Source organism: Leopardus geoffroyi, chromosome D4 (genome assembly GCF_018350155.1).
Source record: "Leopardus geoffroyi isolate Oge1 chromosome D4, O.geoffroyi_Oge1_pat1.0, whole genome shotgun sequence".
Lineage (NCBI taxonomy): Eukaryota > Metazoa > Chordata > Mammalia > Carnivora > Felidae > Leopardus > Leopardus geoffroyi.
Window position 1 is genome coordinate 25,165,570 of NC_059342.1, and position 24,004 is coordinate 25,189,573.

General features: G+C 41.8%; 1 protein-coding gene and 1 long non-coding RNA gene across 3 annotated transcripts in view; one reads left to right on the forward strand and one right to left on the reverse strand.

Annotated features, from left to right (window-relative positions):
• Window positions 1–24,004, forward strand: part of LOC123593606 — a 34,452-nt gene that overhangs the window by 7,933 nt on the left and 2,515 nt on the right. Inside the window, exon 2 of the long non-coding RNA XR_006710399.1 lies at window positions 22,378–22,485. This is a non-coding gene — a long non-coding RNA (uncharacterized LOC123593606). The remainder of the gene's footprint in view (window positions 1–22,377; window positions 22,486–24,004) is intronic.
• CD4H9orf64 (chromosome D4 C9orf64 homolog) lies at window positions 8,264–23,139 on the reverse strand. Of its 2 annotated transcripts, none has more exons than XM_045469727.1 (4): window positions 22,506–23,139; window positions 21,740–21,999; window positions 13,121–13,316; window positions 8,264–9,090 (listed from the first exon to the last, which is right to left on the reverse strand). In XM_045469727.1, the coding sequence occupies exons 1-4, from the start codon at window positions 22,840–22,842 to the stop codon at window positions 8,858–8,860; spliced, it is 1,026 nt and encodes a 341-aa protein (XP_045325683.1). In that variant the 5' UTR covers window positions 22,843–23,139; the 3' UTR covers window positions 8,264–8,857. The 2 variants fall into 2 exon arrangements, with proteins under 2 accessions (XP_045325683.1, XP_045325684.1); XM_045469728.1 differs by having other exon boundaries at window positions 22,962–23,117.

Below are 24,004 nucleotides of genomic sequence, written 5' to 3' on the forward strand. Positions count from 1 at the left end.
TGGAATTATTTTATAAAGAAGAGTTTCCCAGTGTGGAGATTCCTCAAAAAATTAAAATAGAATTACCCTACAACCCAGCAATTGCACTACGAGGAATTTATCCAAAGGATGCAGGAGTGCTGATTTGAAGGGGCACCTGTACCCCAATGTTTATAGTAGCACTATCAACAAATTATGGAAAATTATGGAAAAAGCCCAAATGTCCATCAACTGATGAATGGATTGAGAAGATATGGCATATATATACATACATATATATATATGTATGTATATATATATATATATGTATATGTATATATACCACATATATAAGAAGATGTACACACACACACACACACACACACACACACACAGTGGAATATTACTCAGTGATGAAAAATGAAATCTTGCCATTTGCAACAATGTGGATGGAACTGGAGGGTATTATGGCAAGTGAAATAAGTCAGTCAGAGAAAGACAGATATCACATGATTTCACTCATATGTGGAATTTGAGAAACTTAACAGATGATCATAGGGAAAGGGAAGGAAAAAGATAGAAACAGAGACGGAGGCAAACCATAAGACACTCTTAAAGACAGAGAACAAACTGAGGGTTGATGGGGTGGGGAAAATGGGTGATGGGCATTAAGGAAGGCACTTGTTTTACGTAAGCCATGAATCATTGAATTCTGCTCCTGAAGTCAAGACTGCACTGTATGTTATCTAACTTGAGAATAAAAAAAAGAAAGAAAGGGCTCCTGGGTAGCTCAGTTGGTTGGGCGTCCAATTTTGGCCTAGATCATGATCTCACATTCCTGAGTTTGAGCCCTGCATCTGGCTCTGTGCTGATAGCTCAGCCTGGAGCCTGTTTCAGATTCTATGTCTCCCTCTCTCTCTCTCTCTCTCCCTCTCCCCCACTCACACTCTGTCTCTCTCAAAAATAAATAAACATTAAGAAAAATTTAAAAAAAAAAAAAAAAAGAAGAAGAGCTTTCCCTCTATGGGGTTAATCTGAAAACAGTACAGCAGTCAGTACAGGAATGACAGGATTCGTGCTTGATTTTTTTCCCTTCCATTTATTGATTTTGAGAATAACGAATTGGTCCCTAGCAAGCTCTAAAGTCAACCAATAGGGTTTCTTCTTTTGGAGTATGGGGGAAGGGTGATTATGAACTCGTAGATTTTTATATTTTTTACTTACTGTCCAAAGACCATTTTCACTCTTCAGAGTATTTCTAGACTTCTTATTAAACACCATTAGGAAACCATTATTGTTTCTTTTCATTTTAACTCAGCCTTCATCAAAGTTATTGTGCCTTAATAATTGAATTCCATTCCTGCAACCAAAGAACACTAATTAATTCACCTACCAAATAATCCTCAGTCTATCCTGAGAATGCTAAAATAGGAATAGTGAAAGAAGGGAGTTACTAGGTTTTTCCCACCTTCAGACAGGAAATTGAATTAGTTGTTTTCTTAGACCAATTCAGAATGCAGCCCTACCCCTTTCCCAGCTTTTCTTCGGCAGAGTTCCCAACTTGAAATGATCCTCATCTGCTGAAGAGTTCTGAACTTCCAAAGGTGCAGAACACAAGGTTTGGGGGCTGCCTACCATTCCTCTTCTTCCTACCTTCTCTATTTCCTCAAGAATTGCCCCTGTTCTACCTGCTAGGCCAGCCAATCACTTGGCCTTTGCCCCAGGCCACAGCGGGGACACAGTGGTAGGGGACTTGGGACTCAAGCCAGGCTCAGCAGCCAAGCCCCAGGCTTTGGCTTGTGCTACTGGCAAAGATTTGCACTCTGTGACCTGGAATCACTAGCTGTTAGAGTGAGCTCTTCCAACTGTGCAAGAAGAAAAACAAGGTGTGGTCTTTGTGCATTTTAATCTCTGGACCATAACTAGGTATGGGGAAAGCCAGGCCTTTCCCTGGACTTTTTTTTTTTTTTTTTTTAAGTATTTATTTATTTTTGAGAGAGACAGAGCACAAACAGGACAGGGGCAGAGAGAGAGGGAGACACAGAATCTGAAGCAGGCTCCAGGCTCTGAGCTGTCAGCACAGGGTCTGACGGGGGCTCGAACGCACAAACCATGAGATCATGACATGAGCTGAAATTGGATGCTTAACCGACTGAGCCACCTAGGTGCCCCTCTTTTTTTTTTTTTTTTATATATCATTATACATTTCGTTTTTCACTAAGCTAGTTTCAGCCTGGTTTCTTTCAGTTGAAACTAAACCCAGTGGGATAAATCAAAACAGAAAGGGGCGGGGGGTGCCTGAGTGGCTCAGTTGGTTAAGCAACCAACTTTAGCTCAAGTCATGACCTCACGGTTTGTGAATTCGAGTCCCACATCGGGTTCTCTGCTGTCGGCCTGGAGCCCACTTCAGATCCTTTGTCCCTCCCTCTCTCCATCCCTTCCCTCCTCTCTCTCTCTTACTCTCAAAATAAAGACATTTTTAAAAAGCAGAAATGAAAAGGAAAAGAAGGAATGTAGTTTATGGGAAAAAGAGAAACTTGGATGAATGCCGTAATAATATATTTCTCCGAACTTCTAATGACTTTAGTCAGTGAATTTTATACCAGAAAGAAATCCTGCAAATGATTTAGTCCCACCATAAATTTATTAATTTTTAATCTTATATTCAATATTCTTGGGGCGCGTGGGTGGCTCAGTCTATTAAGCCTCCAACTTGGGCTCAGGTCATGATCTCATGGCTTGTGAGTTTGAGCCCCGTGTTGGGCTCTGTGCTGACACCTCAGAGCCTGGACCTTGCTTCGGATTCTGTTTCTCCCTCCCTCTCTGCCCCTCCCCTGCTCATGCTCTCTCTCTTTCTCTCTCAAAAATAAATAAAACATTAAAAAAATTATACTCAATATTCTTGAGTTAGATAGGAGCTATTTTGCCATATTACTTATTCATACCTGTATTAGGGTTCTCCAGAGAAACAGAAACAATAGAATATATAGAGAAATGGAGATAGATATATAATCTATATCTGTCTATCTACCCGTCCATCCCTCTAGAGAGAGAAAAAGTGAGGCTTATTCTAAGGAATTGGCTCGTGTGATTGTGGGAGCTGGCAAGCCCCAAACCTGATGGGCAAGCTAGCAAACTGGATATTCAGATAAGAATTGATGTTATGGTCTTCAGTCTAAAATCTGCATGAGCAAGTGGGAAAGTGAGGCAGGGTTTCTACGTTTCAGTCTTGAGGCAGAGTTGTTTCTGCTTCTGAAAACCTCCGTTTTTGCTCTTAAGGCCTTCAAATGATTGGATGAGGCCCACCCATTTAATAGAGTGTAGCTGCTTTACTCCTCTATTGATTATAAATGTTAGTCATATCTGAAAAATATCTAGACTGGTGTTTGACCAAACCGCTGGCCACTGTAACCTAGCCAACCTGACACATAAAATGAACTACCACAGTCTCATCCTTCCTCATCCTATAAATGATTTGAGGCATGCATATATTTTATAAAATGATTTAAAAAGGAAATTGGGGGATGCCTGGGTGGCTCAGTTGGTTAAGTGTCCAGCTCTTGTTGCTGGGTTAGGTCATGGTCTTGTGGTTCATGGGATCAAGCACCGCCTTGGGCTCTGTGCTGGCAGCATGGAGCCTGCTTGAGATTCTCTCTCTCCCTCTCTCTCTGCCCCTCCCCTGCTCATGCTCTCTCTCTCAAAAATTAATAAATAAACATTAAAAAAATAAAAGAAAATGAATAAAAAGGAAATTGGAACCAGAACTAAAAAATCAGAGTCAGATTATCCCATTTCATATGTAAATTAAATAGACATAGAGATTTTAACTGATTTGTTCAAAAGCTGATGACAGAACCAAGGCAGTGAGCATATAATGAGTCCCCTGAGGGCAACCCGGGCCCTTGGATCTTAACTCCAGACATTTTATACTGTGGAGAATTCACAGTTCTGGACTTCCTTACTTTGAGGGTCATTACCTCCCATGGTTTGAGAGCAAATAAAATAAATGAGCAAATAAAAATGTTGTCTAGGCCGTGACAGCCTAATTTATTTCCAACCAATTACCCAGGCACAAGAAAGAATTGATGGTGACAACATTCAACCTGAGGTCTGTACTTTAGGAAAACACTGACATTAAGTTTCTCCAAACTTTACTTTTTAACTTTTTTTTTTTTTTTTAACATTTATTTATTTTTGAGAGACAGAGATAGAGCATGAGCGGAGAAGGGGCAGAGAGTGAGATACAGAATCTGAACGAAGCAGGCTTCAGGCTCTGAGCTGTCAGCACAGAGCCCGACACAGGGCACGAACGAACCCACAAGCCGTGAGGTCATGACCTGAGCCCAAGTTGGACACCCTACCAACTGAGCCACCCAGGCACCCTGAGACAGGGTGCTGTCGAAAAAGACCACCAGATGCCGAATAGAAGCGAGGCAAGATTTTATTCACAGCCGGGCCAAATCTGATCTGATCTTAAGGAGGAAAGTGCAGAGAATGGCCCCAAACAAAGGTAGTAGTGAGCTTATATGGATTTTAGCAAGTCAATACGTAAACAATTACAATTTACAACATTTCATGGTAGCCAATTATATTGTGACACACAGACGTTAGTTTGGGCGGGAACCTATCAATTTAAAGGTCTTTGTCCTAAGAGGGTTTAAAATGATCAATCATAGTTTAGACACCTAAGATGCCTCGGGGCAGCGAGTACGTGACTTTTTACATGTTGGTCTTGCCTAGGCCAGATCTTGGTAGAAGGGGTGGGGGAGCGTTTTGCATCCTAAGTTATCTATTTAGCAAGCAGGCGAGGTTACAGAAGTGAGATAGGGCGGTTAGTAATTTCCGATAACCCTAGTAGGGGACTATATAAGCCTTTTATCTCAATTATTTATGAAAGGTGAGTTTAAGCCAAACTTATATACAATAAGCTTTCCGATATAAGTTGACCTATTACACGCCCCTCTCCAGACTTTTGTTTTTTGAAATCCCCCACCCTTTTATGTTCTGGGAAACAGTTTATCCAAAAGGACCACCCTTCTCTAAGTGACTTAAATAAGATTAACTATTGAGTCTCAGGTCTCCCTTGTTCACCTGTGACAGAGTCCAACACGTATCTTTTCCCTTTTGCCTAAACCTGCTAACAAGGCCAGACACAGCCTCTCCAATTCCTCATTCTTTATATTGTTAATGATTACCTAAGATTAGAACTGTCTGTCCCCCTGAAACTAGCTAGACACGGAGATAATCACTGGGAAATCCTGTCCAGTGAACTGAGACTTCTGGTTGCAAAACAACCCACCTGTAAATCCCCCCACCTGTAACTTGTCTACTCCTCCCTATAAAAGGAGGCATCACCCTGCCAAGGGACTCTAGTCTTTGGATCTGGGGTGCCCTTCATATTGCAAATACTGAACAAGATCCATTCCCTTACTTGTTCAGGTTTTATCTTTGATAGTGGCATCGAAAACCAAAGTTTAAAAAAATTTCTTTAATGTTTATTTTTGAAAGAGAGAGAGAGAGAGACAGAGTGCGAACAGGGGAGGGGCAGAGAGAGGGAGGGAGACACAGAATCCAAAGGGGGCTCTGTGCTTACAGCAGACAGATAGCCCTATGCAGGACTCGAACTCACGAACGGTGAGATCATGACCTGAGCCCGTCGGACGCTTAACCGACTGAGCCATCCAGGTGCCCCTAAAACCAAAATTAAAAAAAAAAAAAAAAAGTGATCTAAGAGATCTGGGAGAGATGGATCACAGACTCACAAGGAAAAAGAAGGTGCAGTTGCCTCAGGGCTGATTCCTAAATAGCATACTGTGGCTCATAAAACCTGTACCTCCTCAACCAGGTTATTAAACTATTACCCATTCAGCTTCAGGGGAGGGAGAACAGTGAAGAAGCCCAATAAACGATTTCTGAATTCAATCGAATGAAATCTATTAATTTCTTTAGCACTAATCAGGGGGAAGCTAAAGGCTGCAGAAGGGACAAAAACAGCCCCTTACGAAGGCTGGCCTGGTACAGCTCCACGTGGTGTGTTCCTGCTGAACACAATCCCCCAGAACACCCACATCGGACAAGGTTACTACCCAAGACTATGATAAAGTGAGGTGAAATAAGGCCCCTTGATAAATGTGTCCAAGCACAGACAAAAACAAGGCCATGGTGCCATGCACGTGGTACCAAATGTCCTTCTATCTTGGCTAAAGTGAATGACATCTGTCTTACCAATTTCAACTTTTTCCTCGCTCTAGCCTGCCCTCCTTATAGACAAGATTTATTGAGATAGCCAGGGGTCGAATTGCCCGTTTTCTGACAGCACCCAATCTAGAGAGAACGCGGCTTCTTAAATCCTCGCCCTTGCTTTGGCTGGAGGACACTGACTTGGTCCCATGGCTAACGTACTTGAGTTTATACAGGCAAATCATCTGGCGGCCACTGAAGAATTAGTGAAATATGAAAGAAAAAAAAAAAAGGCCAAAATGTTTTTGAACTTGTTACAAAGCAAAAGCTATTAAAGGAAACCGAGTCATCAAAGAATAAGAACTAATGCTCCAGCTATGCTAGTGACAGTAAACCAAGTGGTCTCTAGATGGAGGGCTCTGATGAGGGGACTCCCGGGGCTGTGCACATGCACATTAACTATCTTTCAGAGGGTGTGTAGAATGAATCAACACAACCAAAACAAGAGACAAAAATCAAAAAAAAAAAAAAAAATTCCAGATCCTATTTCGATATTCTTATCTTCCAGAATGCCAGTGGCCAGCTCCACATTCATTATGTTCCCCAGACTACCCTCAAATCCATCAAGAGTGGTTATCCTTGCACCAGACCCACAAAACCAAGAATGTTAGAACATTACTATTTTGCAATCCCCAGTGAAATAATAGGTCTGCAAATTGATCAGCAGCTGTTAAACACATCAGGTGAAATGTTATTTAAATTCTTAGCCCGTATCAGGTATGAAAGTTCCAAAATCCAGGCATGGTGGTGAAAACTTGCTAGTTGCCGATATCCGTCCATACTTCTTCCAGAGCTTAGCTGGTACACAACGCCTAGAATACGGACTACTTTCCTGCCCTCTCCGGCAGTGAGTTGTGGTCATATGACTAAGTTCTAGTCGGTGACACGAAAGCAAAAACGCATGTGGTAGCTGCTAGAACCTTCCTGGCAACACTTGCACTCTTCAGCTTCATTGCTTCTTAAGTCCTGCTGCCTAGATTAGAATGCAGTCATTTTGGGTCATGAGTCCAAGCTATGCTCAGTGGCACAAAAGAAGAGACAGCTGTCTTGGACACCAGACAGCACCATGTAGCCCTGGGCTGCTTTCCCTGTCTTTACATGATGGAGTAGGCCTGGAGGAGGAAGGAGAGAGGAAACAGGAGAGGAGGGAGAGGGAGAGGCAGGATAAAGGGAGGAGGGGGAAGAGAGAAAAAAGAGGAAAGGGAAGAAAGGGCACAGGGGTAGGCAGGACAGGGAGAGGTGCAGGAAGGGCCGCAGAAGGAGTCTCCTGAGAGCAGGTTAAATTGGAAACTATTAGTTGTGATATTTTCTAGTACAAGTTCAGAAGGCTAATTCAAAATGATAGCAATAATAAAGTAATGTGTTTATTATCTCAGGAATGATGTCCTTGGCTCGGACAGGTTCAGGAAGGGCAGGTGTAGCAGGGCTCTGGCTCCATACAATGGCTACTACGGCTTCTGCTTAGAGAAGAGGGACCTTCTCCTAGTTCTCTTTCTTCAAAGTGAAGAAACCTTTTCCCAGAAGCTGCCCTGCAGACTTCCCCTTTGATGTCTCTGGCCAGAATGAGATTAGATACCCACTACTAAAGCAATCACAGGCAGAGGATAGGATTATCACGAGTAAACCATTCATATTCAGTAGGGTCCACCTTTGGAAATGGGGATGGGATCACCTTCCCCGAGTCACGGTAGGGGAGGGGTGGAAACAGAAGGACGGTGGTGCAAGTTGTGCAGTGCACAACAAAGGGGGCTGGGAGGGGCGTTCACCTTCACTCATTGCCACTTGTAGGATTTTTATGATCAATTTTCAGCAGATGGCAGTAAAGTGCTTGGGGAAAGGATGTCTTTTTTCTCATTCACACAAAGTCAGGGTGAGCTGACAAGGTTGGTAACTAACAAAAACCAAGATTACGTTGGAAGGAAGGTGGGGGGGGGGGGGTAAAGGTGGGAAATGAGTGCTTGGTAGATATTGAGATTTCTGTAACATAAAGTAAATAATCAAATCTGTAAACCTTTAAAAATTATATGTAGTAAATTCTATTTTAATGAAATAATCCATTCCAGGCTTACGAAAAAATTTTAAAATCTTTATTCAATTTCAGTATAGTGGCTCTGGAAAATAAAAAAAAAAAAGAATTCTAGACAGATATCCTAAGCTGCAAAACCCACTGTCAATACCAATAAAACGTTTAAAATTAGCTGTCAAGATTGATTTGTACAAGAGCAGCAGCATTCAGACAGCAAAGACCCTACCCCCCCCACCCCCCATCATATCACATGATTAAGGTATGTAGGAAATTACTACATCTTGAGGAAAAATACCAGTTGAATGGATGAAATATTATCACTGAAGAGTAAACACATTATAAAGCATGATTCATTTTAAGAAATCTGAGATTTAAAGAAAGCATTACAGTTCCTTCATACTCCTGTCATGTGTCCACAGAAAGAGAAAATATGACCAAAACTCAACAAGAAGGCAAAGTTGGGAATACAGAGTGATACGTCAGGAAACTTTTTTTTTTAAGTGAGACTTGGTAATCAATTTTCTTGTTGCTATAACCTCTGCCACCTTCTCTTAGTACCAAGGCACAACTGTACAAGTGATTATGGGATATAAAAATGCAAGGAGTTTTCTTTGGGTCAGTTTACACTTTGGATCAGTAATAAATACAACGCGTGTGATGAAACGGAATTCCCTTCATATCTTCCCTGTGGTCACGGGCATAGTCCCACAAGTAATAATCCAGAAGAATGGAATTGATCTCGCCACTGGTTTTTTCACCCTTGTTTTCAATAAGCTCCAGAAGACAATCCCGGATCAGTTCAACACACCACAGTGAGCACCCTCTGATTTCCACCTCTTGCCTATTCCCATACGAGAGCATTTCTCCTGCAAGGGGGGAAAAACAGAGCAGGAAGTACTAAGTCAGTGATATAAAATCTACTTAGACTTTAAACCACTTCTAAAATAGGCATTAATTCTAAATTACAAGTTCCACAAGAGCAGGGACGATGTCTGGCTTGTCCTAATATTCCTGGGACCTAGCATAGCACCTTGTACATACTAGCTCCCCAATAAATATTTGCTACATGAATTTGGGGTAACCATAAATTTAAAAATATGATGACAAGATTATTAAATTCTTGAAAACAAAGGATTTAAAATTGGATTTGATAGCCAGGAAAAAAAAATTACAAAATTTGGAGGACTCCAAGGGGACCAAAAAAACAATACCTCCCTTCCCCACTTGAAAATTGAACATTGTTGGTGCACCTGGGTGGCTCAGAAGGCTGTGTCCGACTTCAGTTCAGGTCATGATCTCACAGCTTCTGAGTTTGAGCCCTGAATCGGTCTCTGTGCTGACAGCTCAGAGCCTGGAACCTGATTTGGATTCTGTGTCTCCCTCTCTCTCTGCACACCTCCCCGCCCCCCCACCCCACTCACGCTCTGTCTCTCTCTCTCAAAAGTAAATAAACATTTAAAAACAAATTGAACATTGTCTTAGGTACATCCTAAATGCATCAAGGAGAACCCAGGAAATCAAAGTTGTTAATCTGAGCAAGGAAAACCCCCATTGTTCTTTGGATTCAGGATCATTCCACCAGCCCTGCCTTAACACGTAGCCAAGAGCTCCCATAGGACTTGCAGTCTCTCCAGTGCCCCACTCCGGGGTGTATCTGATCCTGCAGGATGGGCATTGACTATGTTTTGCCACTGAGACTAGAACTGGGCTCAACAACTGAACTGCCTGTAAGGATCAGAGAGACAGAGTAAGTGAAGGCAGCAGCCAGATGCAAACTGGTGAGGTAGAGAATGTGTGCTGCCCTATCTAAAGGTAAGTCCACATTTCTCTACTTTTACAAAAGTCAGAAAGCTTGATTTTCATGTCAAGTGTTAGTAACTAATTACAAGTGCTCAAAACACTGTGGAGTCCAGGGCACCTGGGTGGCTCAGTCCGTTAAGCAGCCAACTCTTGATTTCGTCTCAGGTCATGATGTCACAGTTCGTGAATTCAAGCCCTGCTTAGGGCTCTGAGCTGATGGCAGAGAGCCTGCTTGGACTCTCTCTCCCTCTCTCTCTCTGCCCCACCCTGCTCATGCTTGCTGGCTCGCTCTCTCTCTCTCTGTCAAAAATAAATAAATAAACATTTAGAAACAAAACAAAACATGGTTGAGGACAAACAAAACACACCTGCAGGTTACATTTGGCCTCTGGCCACCAATCTGCACCCTAACACAGAGCTTCAGAGTACCTAAAAGGCCCTGTGATCCACTGAAAAGTAGGGCAATGCCCCAGCCCCACTAGGTTCCACTCTGTCACCTCCAGTCTTAAATGGTATTGCTTAGGGGCGCCTGGGTGGCTCAGTTAAGCATCTGACTTTGGCTCTGGTCATGATCTCACGGTTCGTGAGTTTGAGCCCCATGTCGGGCTCTGTGTTGACAGCTCAGAGCCTGGAGCCTGCTTCGGATTCTGTGTTTCCTTCTCTCTCTACCCCACCTCTGCTTGCATTCTGTCTCTCATAAATGAGTAAACATTAAAAAACAAAATGGTGTTACTTATATCCACTCCATCCAATAAATAACTATGTTGAACTGTGTCCCCCAAAAAGTCACATTCAAGTCTTAACTCCTGGTACATGTGAATGTGTCCTTACTTGTAAACAGGATCTTTGCAGATGTGATCAAGTTAAAATAAGGTCATACGGGATTAGGGTGGGCCTTAAATGCCATGACTGGTGTCAGCCCTAGAATCACAGTGAAGAGTATAAATTTAGCCAAATTGCACAGTATTTATAAATGGTTAAAAAAAATATGCCTTTGATGAAGAGGGGTTAAAGATAAAATGGACAGAAAAAACATCTAAATTCATACTACAGTGAAGAGACCACATTTATTTAAAAAAAAAAAAAAAAAAAAAAGATAAAATGGACAGAAATCTGGGTAGGTCTTCCAAGGGCTGCCCTGGAGATATTCAGAAGAAAAGAGAGGAAAAACAATATAAGTGTGTAGCACAACTCAAATCTGGAAGAAGTATCATTGAAGGCCAGTTAAGGAAGGTTCTACCTCATCTAGTCAAGCTACCTGGTTCTAGATTTCACTTTAGTTTTTAAAACTTAGTGTACTATACTAGTGTGTACTCCTTTATGTTTATAGTTTGTTTCTCTAGTTTGCTAGGAAAGTACTTTTGGAAAAAATCCAACTTTGCTTAAATAAACTAAGAGACAGAGAAATTAGTTCGCGCTACGTCAGACTGGCTAAGGATGAAAGAACAAGCCTTTCAGAAGCTGGACAGTTGCAGCTGGATGCCTGGGAAATGGCCTTGGGAATTGAAGTGGACGGCACAAGAATGGTCAGACAACTTTGTTCAGCTATGCCGGTGATCCCTCCTCAGCAGGGTTTTCCTCACGGTAGCAGAGACAACTGGGTGCTACATACATTCAGAAGGAGACGGACAAGTTATAAAGAGCTGGAAAAAGCTAGGCGGAGGAGGCAGCATTTGAGCTAAGCCCCTGCGGGTGTGTAGGATTTGAATTGGAAAAAAGAGAATTTGGGTGAGGGAAACCAGGCAAGAGCATGTTTACAGATAGGGGCGAGCAGTGTATACACCAAAAAAAGATCAGCTGCATATGGCTACATGGAAAAGAAGCCCTGAATGCTTAAATGTTTAAGGTATCCAGCAATTAATGATCCAGGATGTGAGCATTATGACATAAAATAGCTTGTGATGTTATTCTGTGTTATTCCTGTTTTGGGTGATTGAAATTTATTTCACAAGAGAAAGTTAGACATAAAAACTACTTGCTTTTAAAAATAAAGAGTAGCTGAGGGGCGCCTGGGTGGCGCAGTCGGTTGAGCGTCCGACTTCAGCCAGGTCACGATCTCGCGGTCCGTGAGTTCGAGCCCCGCGTCAGGCTCTGGGCTGATGGCTCAGAGCCTGGAGCCTGTTTCCGATTCTGTGTCTCCCTCTCTCTCTGCCCCTCTCCCATTCATGCTCTGTCTCTCTCTGTCCCAAAAATAAAAATAAACGTTGAAAAAAAAAAATAAAAATAAAGAGTAGCTGAAAAGATTGCATCCCAAAGAGATAAATTAATGTGAAAATTATGTAATTATTTTTCTTATACACAGAAATGTTTAAAACACAAAAAGCTGGGGCACCTGGGTGGCTCAGTCAGTTAAGCATTCAGCTTCAGCTCAAGTCATGATCTCACAGTTCATGAGTTGGAGCCCCGCATTGGGCTCTCTGCTGTCAGTGTAGAGCCTGCTTCAGATCCTCTGTCTCCCTCTCCCTCTGCCCTTCCCCCGTTCGCGCGTGCTCTCTCTCTCTCAAAAAAAAAAAAAAAATTTTAAAAATTAAAAAAAAAACCACCAAAAAGCTAATTTTCACACAATTATCTATACTCATCTATTATAATAAGGCTCCCACTCTTGAGAATGATTCCTCAAATCCAATAATGGTAAATAAATAAGCCTAGAAAAGTGAGTCACTTAAGCAAGGTAACCCAGCGGCAGACCCTGGGGACTCCTGACTTGAAACCCACTGCATATTCCCTATCTCTCAGCCCACCTCATATTTCACAATATAGTGTGCTTTTCAGTGCTTAACTAACACTCTTCAGATACTGCACCTTCAGGACTTCAGTGTTGCACACCTTCATGTCAAAGAAATTTGGATTTCATTTTATCGTGAGGCCCTGAAATTATAATGTCCAAACGGCACAATTTCCTACAATATCCATATTCCATTGCAGTGTAAACAACAACCAAAAGCAATTTTCTCTGTATTTCAATTACCCTGGCACTTTTCTTTACATGTGCTTTTAACACTAAACAGTGCTTTTTTATTTTTATTTTTTAAAGGAAAGGAGAACTTCTATGAAAGAAACTAGATAAGAAAGACCGTCTTCATTAAGTTGGCAAACCTTTGAGAAGCTTCTCCAGTAGTTCCTTTGAGTATTTCAGGGCTCCCAGGTGCACAAGAACCTGAGGTAATCTATAGTCAGCAAACATGGTGATACTGGAGATGTCCTTAAAGCAGCCGTCTCCTTCTCCCTCTAACACACTCCACGTATCTGCCACGAGGATTTGGGCCCGTTTGTAGAAAGAAATTTTCTTCCCCTGATGAATGAAAAAAATATAAATGCTACCTGGGTATCTGAAAGCTTTATGCATGCTATAAAAAGAAAGGCACACATTGAAAACATTTTTCAAGGGTGCAATAATTTTACGGTTGGTGAGAATTTATAGACCTTGACTAGAAGAAAAAGGGAGTCTAATAAATATTAAATTATCTTTCACTCCAAATTTACTTCCTAGATTTTTCAAGGCACATAAAATATAATTGTGGTAATTGTGGTATTATTTAGTGTTTCTTTTCAATGACATTACTTCACATACTTATTTCTGCACCACTATAACCCACCTGCTTATTCTTTTTAATGGCTAGACAGTATTTATTTAGACAGTTTCTTAAATTTTTCTGATTAGAACATAATTCCCACTAATTGTGTAAAATACAGAAGAGTATAAAGAGGAAAACAATCATCCTTAAACTCACCTCTGAAGAGAATCACAACATTCATTTTTTTAACTATTATCTTTCAGATTAACTTACTTCAGAGATAAAGACATAACTGCTGAACAGCCAGAATTTATCAAGCCTACCTTTCTGGAAACAGTCAATATCAATTTGTAAACCCACAGAACAAAACTACCTTCCAATTATATTTACACAAGGAAGAAACAAATTTAGCCATGCATTATAGGATATCGGGTTATAATTTAACTAAAAAGTTCTCCATAAAAGTACAAATACAGATCAGCATAAACTATGGAAAAACACAGATAATTAGAATCTACTCCTAGTCCTAATACCAAAGGTAATAATCTCAAATCATCTTTTTTTAAAAAAATTTTTTTTTTTTTCAACGTTTATTTATTTTTGGGACAGAGAGAGACAGAGCATGAACGGGGGAGGTGCAGAGAGAGAGGGAGACACAGAATCGGAAACAGGCTCCAGGCTCCGAGCCATCAGCCCAGAGCCCGACGCGGGGCTCGAACTCACGGACCGCGAGATCGCGACCTGGCTGAAGTCGGACGCTCAACCGACTGCGCCACCCAGGCGCCCCTCAAATCATCTTTTATAACTGCTTGTCTGCTAAAGGAAAATAATCAGTATTATTGGCTCCCAAAATTTGTCCTGACCACCTTGGAGAATGTGTTAAGAGAATGGAAGTAAGTAAAAAATGAAATTAAATTCTTCAAGGAAAGGCTCCATATGAAAATTCCTTAGGATGATAATACAGATTCCTTTACTTACAAGCAAAACAAAACAAAACCAAAAAACACTTCCAACGATACTTTGTCCCAGTGAGAAATAACTTAACATTGCCTGACCTTAAGGTATACCCACTGCAATTGATCCAGACCTACTTTTACTAAGTCAATTGTTGAAGGCCACCTTTAAGAAATTCAGTATTTTGTTTTCCAGGGCAAACACATATGCGCATTTTCTGACATGATGTAAAGTCTGTAAATTAAATTGAATGCTGTGGGGGGGGTGGGGTGGGGGGGTGGAACAAATCACCATTAAGAAGTATCCCTACATCGTTTGGGAATAACATTCCCAAACCTATCAAAATATGACAGGCTGGCAATTGTTGGACTGGACTTACATTTGGGAACTAGGTTTATATTCAAGTCTAGTATATTGACGAGCAAGACATAAAAGTTAATATACAAAACAAAATTGTGGGGGCACCTGGGTGGTTCAGTCGGTTAAGCGTCTGACTCTTGATTTTATCTCAGGTCACGATTTCACAGTTTATGAGATCTAACCCTGTGTCGGGGTCTGCACAGACAGTGCAGAGCCTGCTTGGGATTCTGACTCTCACTCTCTGCCCCTCCCTCACTCGCACACATGCTCTTTCTCAAATTAAATAAAAAACATTAACATTTTTTTAAAAAACAAAATAGAAGAAAACCCAGAATAAAATTGTATATCAGACACAATTAATACATCATGCTTTCTGTAATAGATAAAAGCTATTGTCTCCTGTTTTTAACAAGATTCACAGATCAAACTAGAAAAATATAAGAACCAGACTTATGTAACAAAATCAGTGCTAGCAATGGAACAAAACATAAATTGTCACATCATGACCACTGTTGCCATGGTAGCCAACTAGGATATCACAAAGATTAGATTATAATACCTTAAAATGAAAAAATAAAACAAAAGATTCAAGTGAGGAATCTAAAAACAAATTCAAGTCATCAATAAAACATTTTCTTAACAAGCTGATACGGTTTGAGTAATCAAATGATTTTAGTAATCAGTCTTCATCTCTAAAATATTAACTGATCTCACTGAAAATACCAGCAAATCCAAAATAACAATTCTCTATGTGTTCTATAATATTTCTTTGTGAATATTTTCAAAATAGTAACTTCATAAAAAATTATCAATGAAAAAAATCCATGACCATGAGTTGATTTTCTTCAACAAATTTATCATGAACAAATTAGAAAGGTCAAAAATTACAAACGTTTAGGGGCGCCTGGGTGGCTCAGTCGGTTGAGCGTCCGACTTCAGCTCAGGTCACGATCTCGCGGTCCGTGAGTTCGAGCCCCGCGTCGGGCTCTGGGCTGATGGCTCAGAGCCTGGAGCCTGCTTCCGATTCTGTGTCTCCCTCTCTCTCTGCCCCTCCCCCGTTCATGCTCTGTCTCTCTCTGTCTCAAAAATAAATAAACATAAAAAAAAAATTAAAAAAAAAAATTACAAATGTTTAAGAGAAACATAAAATGTTATTGATTAAAGTATCAAAAAAGTTCTTGTTTTCATGTATGTTTATCAGTATGTCAGAGTAAAGACTATCACCTAAGGAAAGCAATTTATTAGGACTTTTTTTTTTTTTAATTTTTTTTTTTAACGTTTATTTATTTTTGAGACAGAGAGAGACAGAGCATGAACAGGGGAGGGTCAGAGAGAGGGAGACACAGAATCTGAAACAGGCTCCAGGCTCTGAGCGCTCAGCACAGAGCCCGACGTGGGGCTCGAACTCACAGACCGCGAGATCATGACCTGAGCCGAAGTTGGCCGCTTAACCGAGCCACCCAGGCACCCCAATTTATTAGGACTTTTAACATGGTTACCAAATAATCTAATTCAGAGCTGCTTTGGAAGTACATATACAGTATCTGAATTCTAAAGCTTCTTGACTGACTCTAGAATACAGCCGGGTTAGGAAATCCCTAATCTAAATCTGTCTGCATTTAAACTTTCTAATTTTATCAATTTATTTATAATGTTTAAAAACACAAATGATAATCTCAGTAAATAAATATCGATGAAAAACAATTATGACTATTTTATGCAACTTGTTAAAGATTTAAAAACATAGCAACCAATACCATAACCATGTTATGAAGGAGCCGGGAAAAGGGCATTCTCATATGCTGCTGCTGATCATCTTTGTTATTATCTTTTTGGAGAACCGTTAGCATTTTTATGTATTACAAGTCTGAAAATCCAGGCCATGCTCTGACTCAGCAATTCCACTACTAGGATTCCATTCTAAGAAAATAATTACAAGTGTTAAACTATTGTGCAGTATTGCTTATTATCACATACAACTGAAAACAACAAGACATAAAATTCAACTTAAAAAATAAAACTGTGGGGCGCCTGGGTTGGCTCAGTCAGCTAAACTTCCGACTTCAGCTCAGGTCACGATCTCGCAGTTCGTGGGTTCGAGCCCCGCGTCGGGCTCTGTGCTGACAGCTCAGAGCCTGGAGCCTGCTTCAGATTCTGTGTCTCCCTCTCTCTCTGACCCTCTCCCATTCATGCTCTATCTCTCTCTGTCTCAAAAATAAATAAACGTTAAAAAAAAATTTTTTTTTAAATAAAAAATAAAACTGTGTATCAAATAGAATTACTGTGGTAAAATAGTTGGGCAAATAAATATGGGATTGGATAGCCATACAGTGGAATACTGTGAAGTCATTAAAAATGGTACTATGCGAGGTGTGTGGGTGGCTCAGTTGGTTAAGCATCCAACTTTGGCTCAGGTCATGATCTCATGGTTTGTGGGTTCAAGCCCTACATTGGGCTCTGCACTGACAGCATGGAGCCTGCTTGGGATTCTCTCTTTCCCTCTCTCTCTGCCCCTCCCCCACTCACGCTTTCTCTCTCTCTCTCTCTCTCTCTCTCTCTCTCTCTCTCTCCTCTCTCGTAAAAATAAGCTTTAAAAATTTTTTTTTTTTAATTTTTTTTTTTCAACGTTTATTTATTTTTGGGACAGAGAGAGACAGAGCATGAACGGGGGAGGGGCAGAGAGAGAGGGAGACACAGAATCGGAAACAGGCTCCAGGCTCTGAGCCATCAGCCCAGAGCCCGACGCGGGGCTCGAACTCATGGACCGCGAGATCGTGACCTGGCTGAAGTCGGACGCTTAACTGACTGCGCCACCCAGGCGCCCCTAAAAATATTTTTTTAAATGGAAAAAAATTGTGCTGTGAAAGAACTGACATAGAAAAGATGTTCATATGTTGACTTTTAAAAGTTTATACAGCATGATCCTAACTGTCCCCAGCCCACGGTATAGACATTCACACAAACACACACTTGTAGAAAGACCAAATTATGGACAGTGATTACCTCCTGGTAGAATAGAGACTGCTTCTCTGTACTTTTCAAATGCTATAATAAACATGTTATACTCTTGCAATTAGAAAATTCTAAAACATGAATAAAAACATACACTTTCTGAAATTCAAAAGTAGTCCCAAAAGGTCCAGAATTCCTCCAGATTTGGAGTTAACTTCTCAAAGTACTTCAATTATTTACGTATCTTTTATTTAATTAACTAACTTTTGAAGACTTTTTTTTTTTTCTTTAATTTTTTTTTCAACGTTTATTTATTTTTGGGACAGAGAGAGACAGAGCATGAACAGGGGAGGGGCAGAGAGAGAGGGAGACACAGAATCGGAAACAGGCTCCAGGCTCTGAGCCATCAGCCCAGAGCCCAACGTGGGGCTCGAACTCACGGACCGCGAGATCGTGACCTGGCTGAAGTCGGACGCTTAACCGACTGCGCCACCCAGGCGCCCCTTGAAGATTTTACTTTTAAGCAATCTCCACACCCAATGAGGGGCTCAAACTTACAACCCCAAGATCAAGAATTACACACCCCAGGTGCCCCTTATTATTTACATATTTTTTTAAATTTTTTATGTTACTTATTTATCCATTTTTACTTTAGAGAGCGAGTACAAGTGGACAAGAGGGGCAGAAAGGAGAGAGAGAGAAAGAGAGAATCTTAAGTAGGCTCCATGCCCAGCACCAAGCACAACACGGGGCTCTCCAGCCCACAATCCTGGGATCATGACCTGAGCGGAAATCAAGAGTCCAACGATCAGGATGCCTGGGTGGCTCAGTCAGTTAAGTGTCCAACTTCAGCTCAGGTCATGATTTCATGGGTCATGAGTTTGAGCCCACGTCAGGCTCTGTGCCAACAGCTTGGAGCCTGGAGCCTGCTTCGGATTCTCTGTCTCACTCTTCTCTCTGTCCCTCCCCCACTCATGCTCTGTCTCTCTCTCTCTCTCTCTCTCTCTCTCTCTCAAAAGTAAACATTAAAAGAAAAAATTAAAAAAGGAAAAAGAGTCAGGGCTCAACTGATTGAGACACTCAGGCGACCCTATTTATGTATCCTTTCAATGAATATGTAAAGATAACTATAAAATGGACAAATTGAAGCATTTAGTGAGTACCCACTACGTGCGCAGCATCATGTTAGAAATCATAGGAAATATGCTGCTTTTGGGTAACACTAATGACAATCTTTTGGAAAAAAATGAAAAAGTGTAATACTCCTTTAAGAAAATGTCAGAATCCTTAAGTATGATTTTTGTTACTTTTGGGGGATTTTTTTTATAAGAATGTGTTTTTTTTTTACTTTTTTATAATTTTTTAAGTGTTTATTTATTTTTTAGATGGAGAGAGAGACAGAGCACGAGCAGGAGAGAAGAGAGAGGGAGACAGAATCCAAAGCAGGCTCCAGGCTCTGACCTGTCAGCACAGAGCCCAATGAGGGGCTCGAACTCATGAACCTCAAGATCATGACCTGAGCCAACCGAAGTTGGACACTTAACTGACTCAGCCACCCAGGCGCCCCTATAAGAATGTATTCTAGAAATAAGTACTGATGGGAAATGGTTCAGGTACTAATATTCACTTTAAAATATGTCAGCCTTAAAATTAATCTATACCCTGGTACAATTTTTAAAAATTGAGGGGCACCTGGGTGGTTCGGTCGGTTGACGTCGGACTCTTCATTTCAGCTCAGGTCATGATCTCACAGTTCACGTGCGGCTCTGCGCCGACAGCAGGGAGCCTGCTTCAGATTGTCTCCCTCTCTCTCTCTGCTCCTCCCCCTGCTGACATACGTGCACAAATGTTTGTTCACTTGTACTCTGTCTCTCTCAAAATAAATAAACCTTTAAAAAATTTTTTGAGCTTTTCAGCAAAGCAAACCATGTTTCAAATAAAATAGAAACTCAGCACATTTGCTTACTAACTTGGAATTTTAAGCTACAAAAAAAGTTTACTCTTTCTTCCACAAAAACAAAAACTCACGACAACTTCAAAGCAAACTATATGCTGTCATGAGTTTATCCCATTCTGAAATCATGTTAAATTTACTCTTAGCCCTTCTACAACCATGTCGATTCTGGAATACATGGATTCTTAGCCACCTTTGATTTCTTTTATACACTAATACATTTAGATGACCTGAAGGATGCACCAAAGAACTTGATCCACAATTTCTTTAAAAAAGGCTGAAATGACACACTTTAAAGACAAAGATAAATCTCAAAGTAACCTCTGCATTAGCAAAATGCTTAGAACAAAATGAAATTCAGCAGTGGCCTAGGGCTTCTTTTCTAGGAACTGCCTCTGCCCCACTCAAAGCCCCTGCAGCCGCACATAATTGGTCATAATCCATGCCAATTCAATCAGCGTTTGCCCAGGAATTTTAGAAGGTACCTGAGAGAGGGTGTCTACTTCTCCCTCTCTCTCTGGTGGCTGAAGCAATAGGATGCAAATTCATGAACCTTTTCTACTTCATGGAGAAAGCCAGCCTGCAGTCAGAGAAATATGGAGCCAAAAGAAACAGAGAGACTGAATCCTGATGGCACTGAGTCCCTGACCCTAGATGTTCCTATCCCTAATACCCATCCCAAATTCTTCATTTTGCTTAAGCTTTTTATAGTTTTGTGTCTGTCTCTTGCAATTAAAAGAATCTTAACAACACCACCACCAACAACAACAAAGGAATCTTAACATATATAACCAAGCATCTCTCACTTTACAGGAGAATTGAAATGCTAGCTATTTATTTCCTGACTAAGTGAAATAAAATAAACCAGTTAACCTTTCTGTTTAGACTTTGGTTCCTGGTCTGCAAACAGGACAATAATGATCCTTGACCTTAGGCCCACAGAGCTCTTCTATGGATCAAATGAGAGTGTACAGGCAAACACCCTGTAAATCATAAAGAGCAATTTAAACAATATTATTGGTAATTATTGTTAGTTGTTGAATTGTGATTTCAAAAGGGTAGCTTAAAAATGTCAATGTGACTTAAGCATTCATTAACTTATTCAATAGATTTATATTATGCGATTCCTCTCAAGTTGCTTTCACTTCTATGTCACAGTGACACAAAATACACAATGATAACAAATTCGAAAAGAATTTTACAAAAACAGGGGCACCTTGGTGGCTCAGTCAGTTGAGTGTCCGACTTCACCTCGGTTCATGATCTCACAGTTCATGAGTTTGAGCCCCATGTCGGGCTCTGTGCTGACAGCTCAGAGCCTGGAGCCTGCTTCAGATTCTGTGTGTGTGTGTGTGTGTGTGTGTGTGTGTGTGTGCCCCTCCCCCACTTGTGCATGTGCATGCTCTCTCTCTATTAAAAATAAATGAACCTTAAAAAAATTTTTACAAAAACAGACTCTGGGTGTATATTGGGAGGGTATACCAAATGTTAGCCATTTTAAAAGTACATCATCTATTTAAAGTAAATAAAGAAAATAACACTGTTAAAGTACTCTGTGTGAAAAAGAAAACACACAATATGTATATATACATTAGATCTGCCCAAAATTACTTTTTATTAGAGAGAATTTAGAAATATTTTCTGATTTTCATCCAATGAACTAAATTTTTGGAAGTTCCAGAAGGCCCTCATTATTCCTCAGTAGCAACATCATATTGAAGGTCCAGTGTTTTTTATGTTTGAAACATTTTAAAAGGACAAAGAAAAAGGAACAAAAGAATAAAGGAAACACACTAACTAGAAAACATAAAAGAAGTAACCTCTTTGAAACACTACCTAACAATTTTGTTCCTGTTCCTTGTCCACAAGGAAGGAACTTCAAATTTTAAGTGTTTATTCTCAAAAGTAGTTCTGGAAGTAAAAGAGTTAACTAGGAGAAGATAATTAAGAATTCTAAAGTCCCCAACAGAAGCAACTCACCTCATACTGAGTCACATCTCTGTAAGAAGGAAAGCTTTCGACTACCAGGTGCATTAACTTCTGAGCGCTTTTTTCACTTTTTCGGACACAATTAAGAAAAGAGCCTTCAAACTTCTCAAGCAGAATTTTCCCGGTTTCATTAAGAATCCGATGCCTCTCTTCTATCAAAGGCATGGGAACGTCCGTGTCAGAACGGAATATGTGCTGAACCTGATCCAGGGTCACTGTGGCATAGTAGGAAGCACTAGTTATCGGGATCCCTTAGGGAGAAAAGAAAATGCAGAGGAACAATGTCATACTTTTACATTCACTAGACCCTAGCTTTTACAACATACAATAGGAGAGCAAATGAGTGTTGCAGGAATGCACGAAAAGTGGATGAAGATTTTAAAAATCAGAAGCATTTTTTTATTTACTCATCTGTATTTATTCATCCGTTTCTAACAATTGTCATATTACATCAGATGTATTTTGACTGCATAAAATGTTATAGGTGTCCCTTTGTTCTTCAGATGTCATCAAAGTGACATTCTTTAGAAAACTTTTATTCTTAGCTGAGCTGATGATAAACATTAGGATCATTTCTCACTGAGAATGGACTTATAGTCAGCCTCCTCTCACACTTCTATTTTAAACAGAGAAGAACTGCTTCACTTTAAGCAATGAAGAACTTCAAGTTCGCCGTATTAACCCAGACGCCGGACCCGTTCCCTGGGACCCTCCCGCTGAACTGAACCCTGCTTCAGGTCTGACAGGGGGCACCAACCTTCGTCGAGGGCTCTGTTGACCGCGGCGCACAGGGACCAGTACCCGCTGTACGTTTTCCCCCTGTACCCCACCAGACATTTGTGCTCCTCATGCTCCGACCAGAAGGAGAAGTTGAGCGTGTCTGTCACGAACACCCAGTTGACCGCGGCCTCGTCGGCCGCCCTGGGATTCAGCTCGTGAAGGGCCTTCCAGCTCCCCAGGCGCAGCTCGGGCCCCGAGGCCTTGGCGAGCAGCAGCTGGGCCACCCTCCGCACGCCTCCGCCGTCGATGAACACATCCCGACTGTTCTCTGCAATGAATTTTGCAGACTCCCTGGGAGGAAGGGGCCCGTCCATTCCGCCCCTCCCTTTGGGACTGGGGAACGTCGCTTTCACCCGCCGGCTGGCCAAACTCGCTTCCCTCTCTGAGCGGGGGAAGGGCGCGGGTCCCTCTGCAGCTCTCCTTCCCTACCCACCGTGGGATCGCTGCCCTAACGGGGTACCGCCCTCGCCCAGCCGCACCGAAACCGGACAGGGCGGCCGCGTTCTGGGCCCCTCCTTCCACCGCACTCCCAGGCTGAACAGCGGAGGCCACGGGGCCGCGCCCCCGGCCGGGACCGGAGGCACTTCCGGGAAGGCTGCCCCGCCCACTCTCGCCCAGGCGCGCGCCTGGGACCCGTTTCCGGTTCCGAAGACCCGGAAACTCCCCGGAGGGGTCCGGCGGGAGCTGACAGGCAGTTTTCCTCCCTCCTGCCCCGGCGTACTGCTCCGCCATTTTGTGCACGTTTGCACCCTCTCTTCGGGCACGTGGTACTGCGGCTTGGCGCGGTGGCCTGAGTCGCGATGACTGCGAGCGGTGCGCAGCGTTGCCTTCGGCTCCGGCCCCTCGCCACTCCGGGTGGGTGACGTGGGGGCAAGACGCCCTCGGCGACCCCCAGCATCCGGGTTCCTGGGCCGCGACGAGCGTGACGGCGCCAGTCGTTGCAGGGGGCTGAATCGCCCCCAGGCTGCGACAGGGATTGGCGGGTACCCCACAACCCCATTTCCCAAGCACGCCTCTTGTGCTAAATTCCTGGCCCATTTGGAGGCCATATGGACGTTTAGGATTAGTTGGGAAATTTGGAGAAATGGATGAGAAAACAAGTGTATTAAATTGTTAGGTTAACATTATGTGCCTGGAATTGTGCTTACTTACTGACTCTTTTAGTCCTGGCTGTGACAAAAGCGGCGGTTGTGTTCCTTGTTTTGAGAGAGCTGTATGGTTCAGTGGTTAGTCCCTGGTGACAGCAGTGTTCTGGGTTGAGATTCAAACCTTTGTTCATCAATCCCCAGCTCTGGGGCACTTTCTGTGAACCAAACTCACCAATGCCAACCATTCAGGTCAAGTATTAGTGGCCCTGCTGAGGAGACATTGTTAGAGGAAGTATCACCTTACAGACCCAAACTTAAAAAAAATATTTTTTAATAGGATGAGGAGAGAGGTACCCAAGTCAGTTTAGTGATGACCCAAATTTGCCTA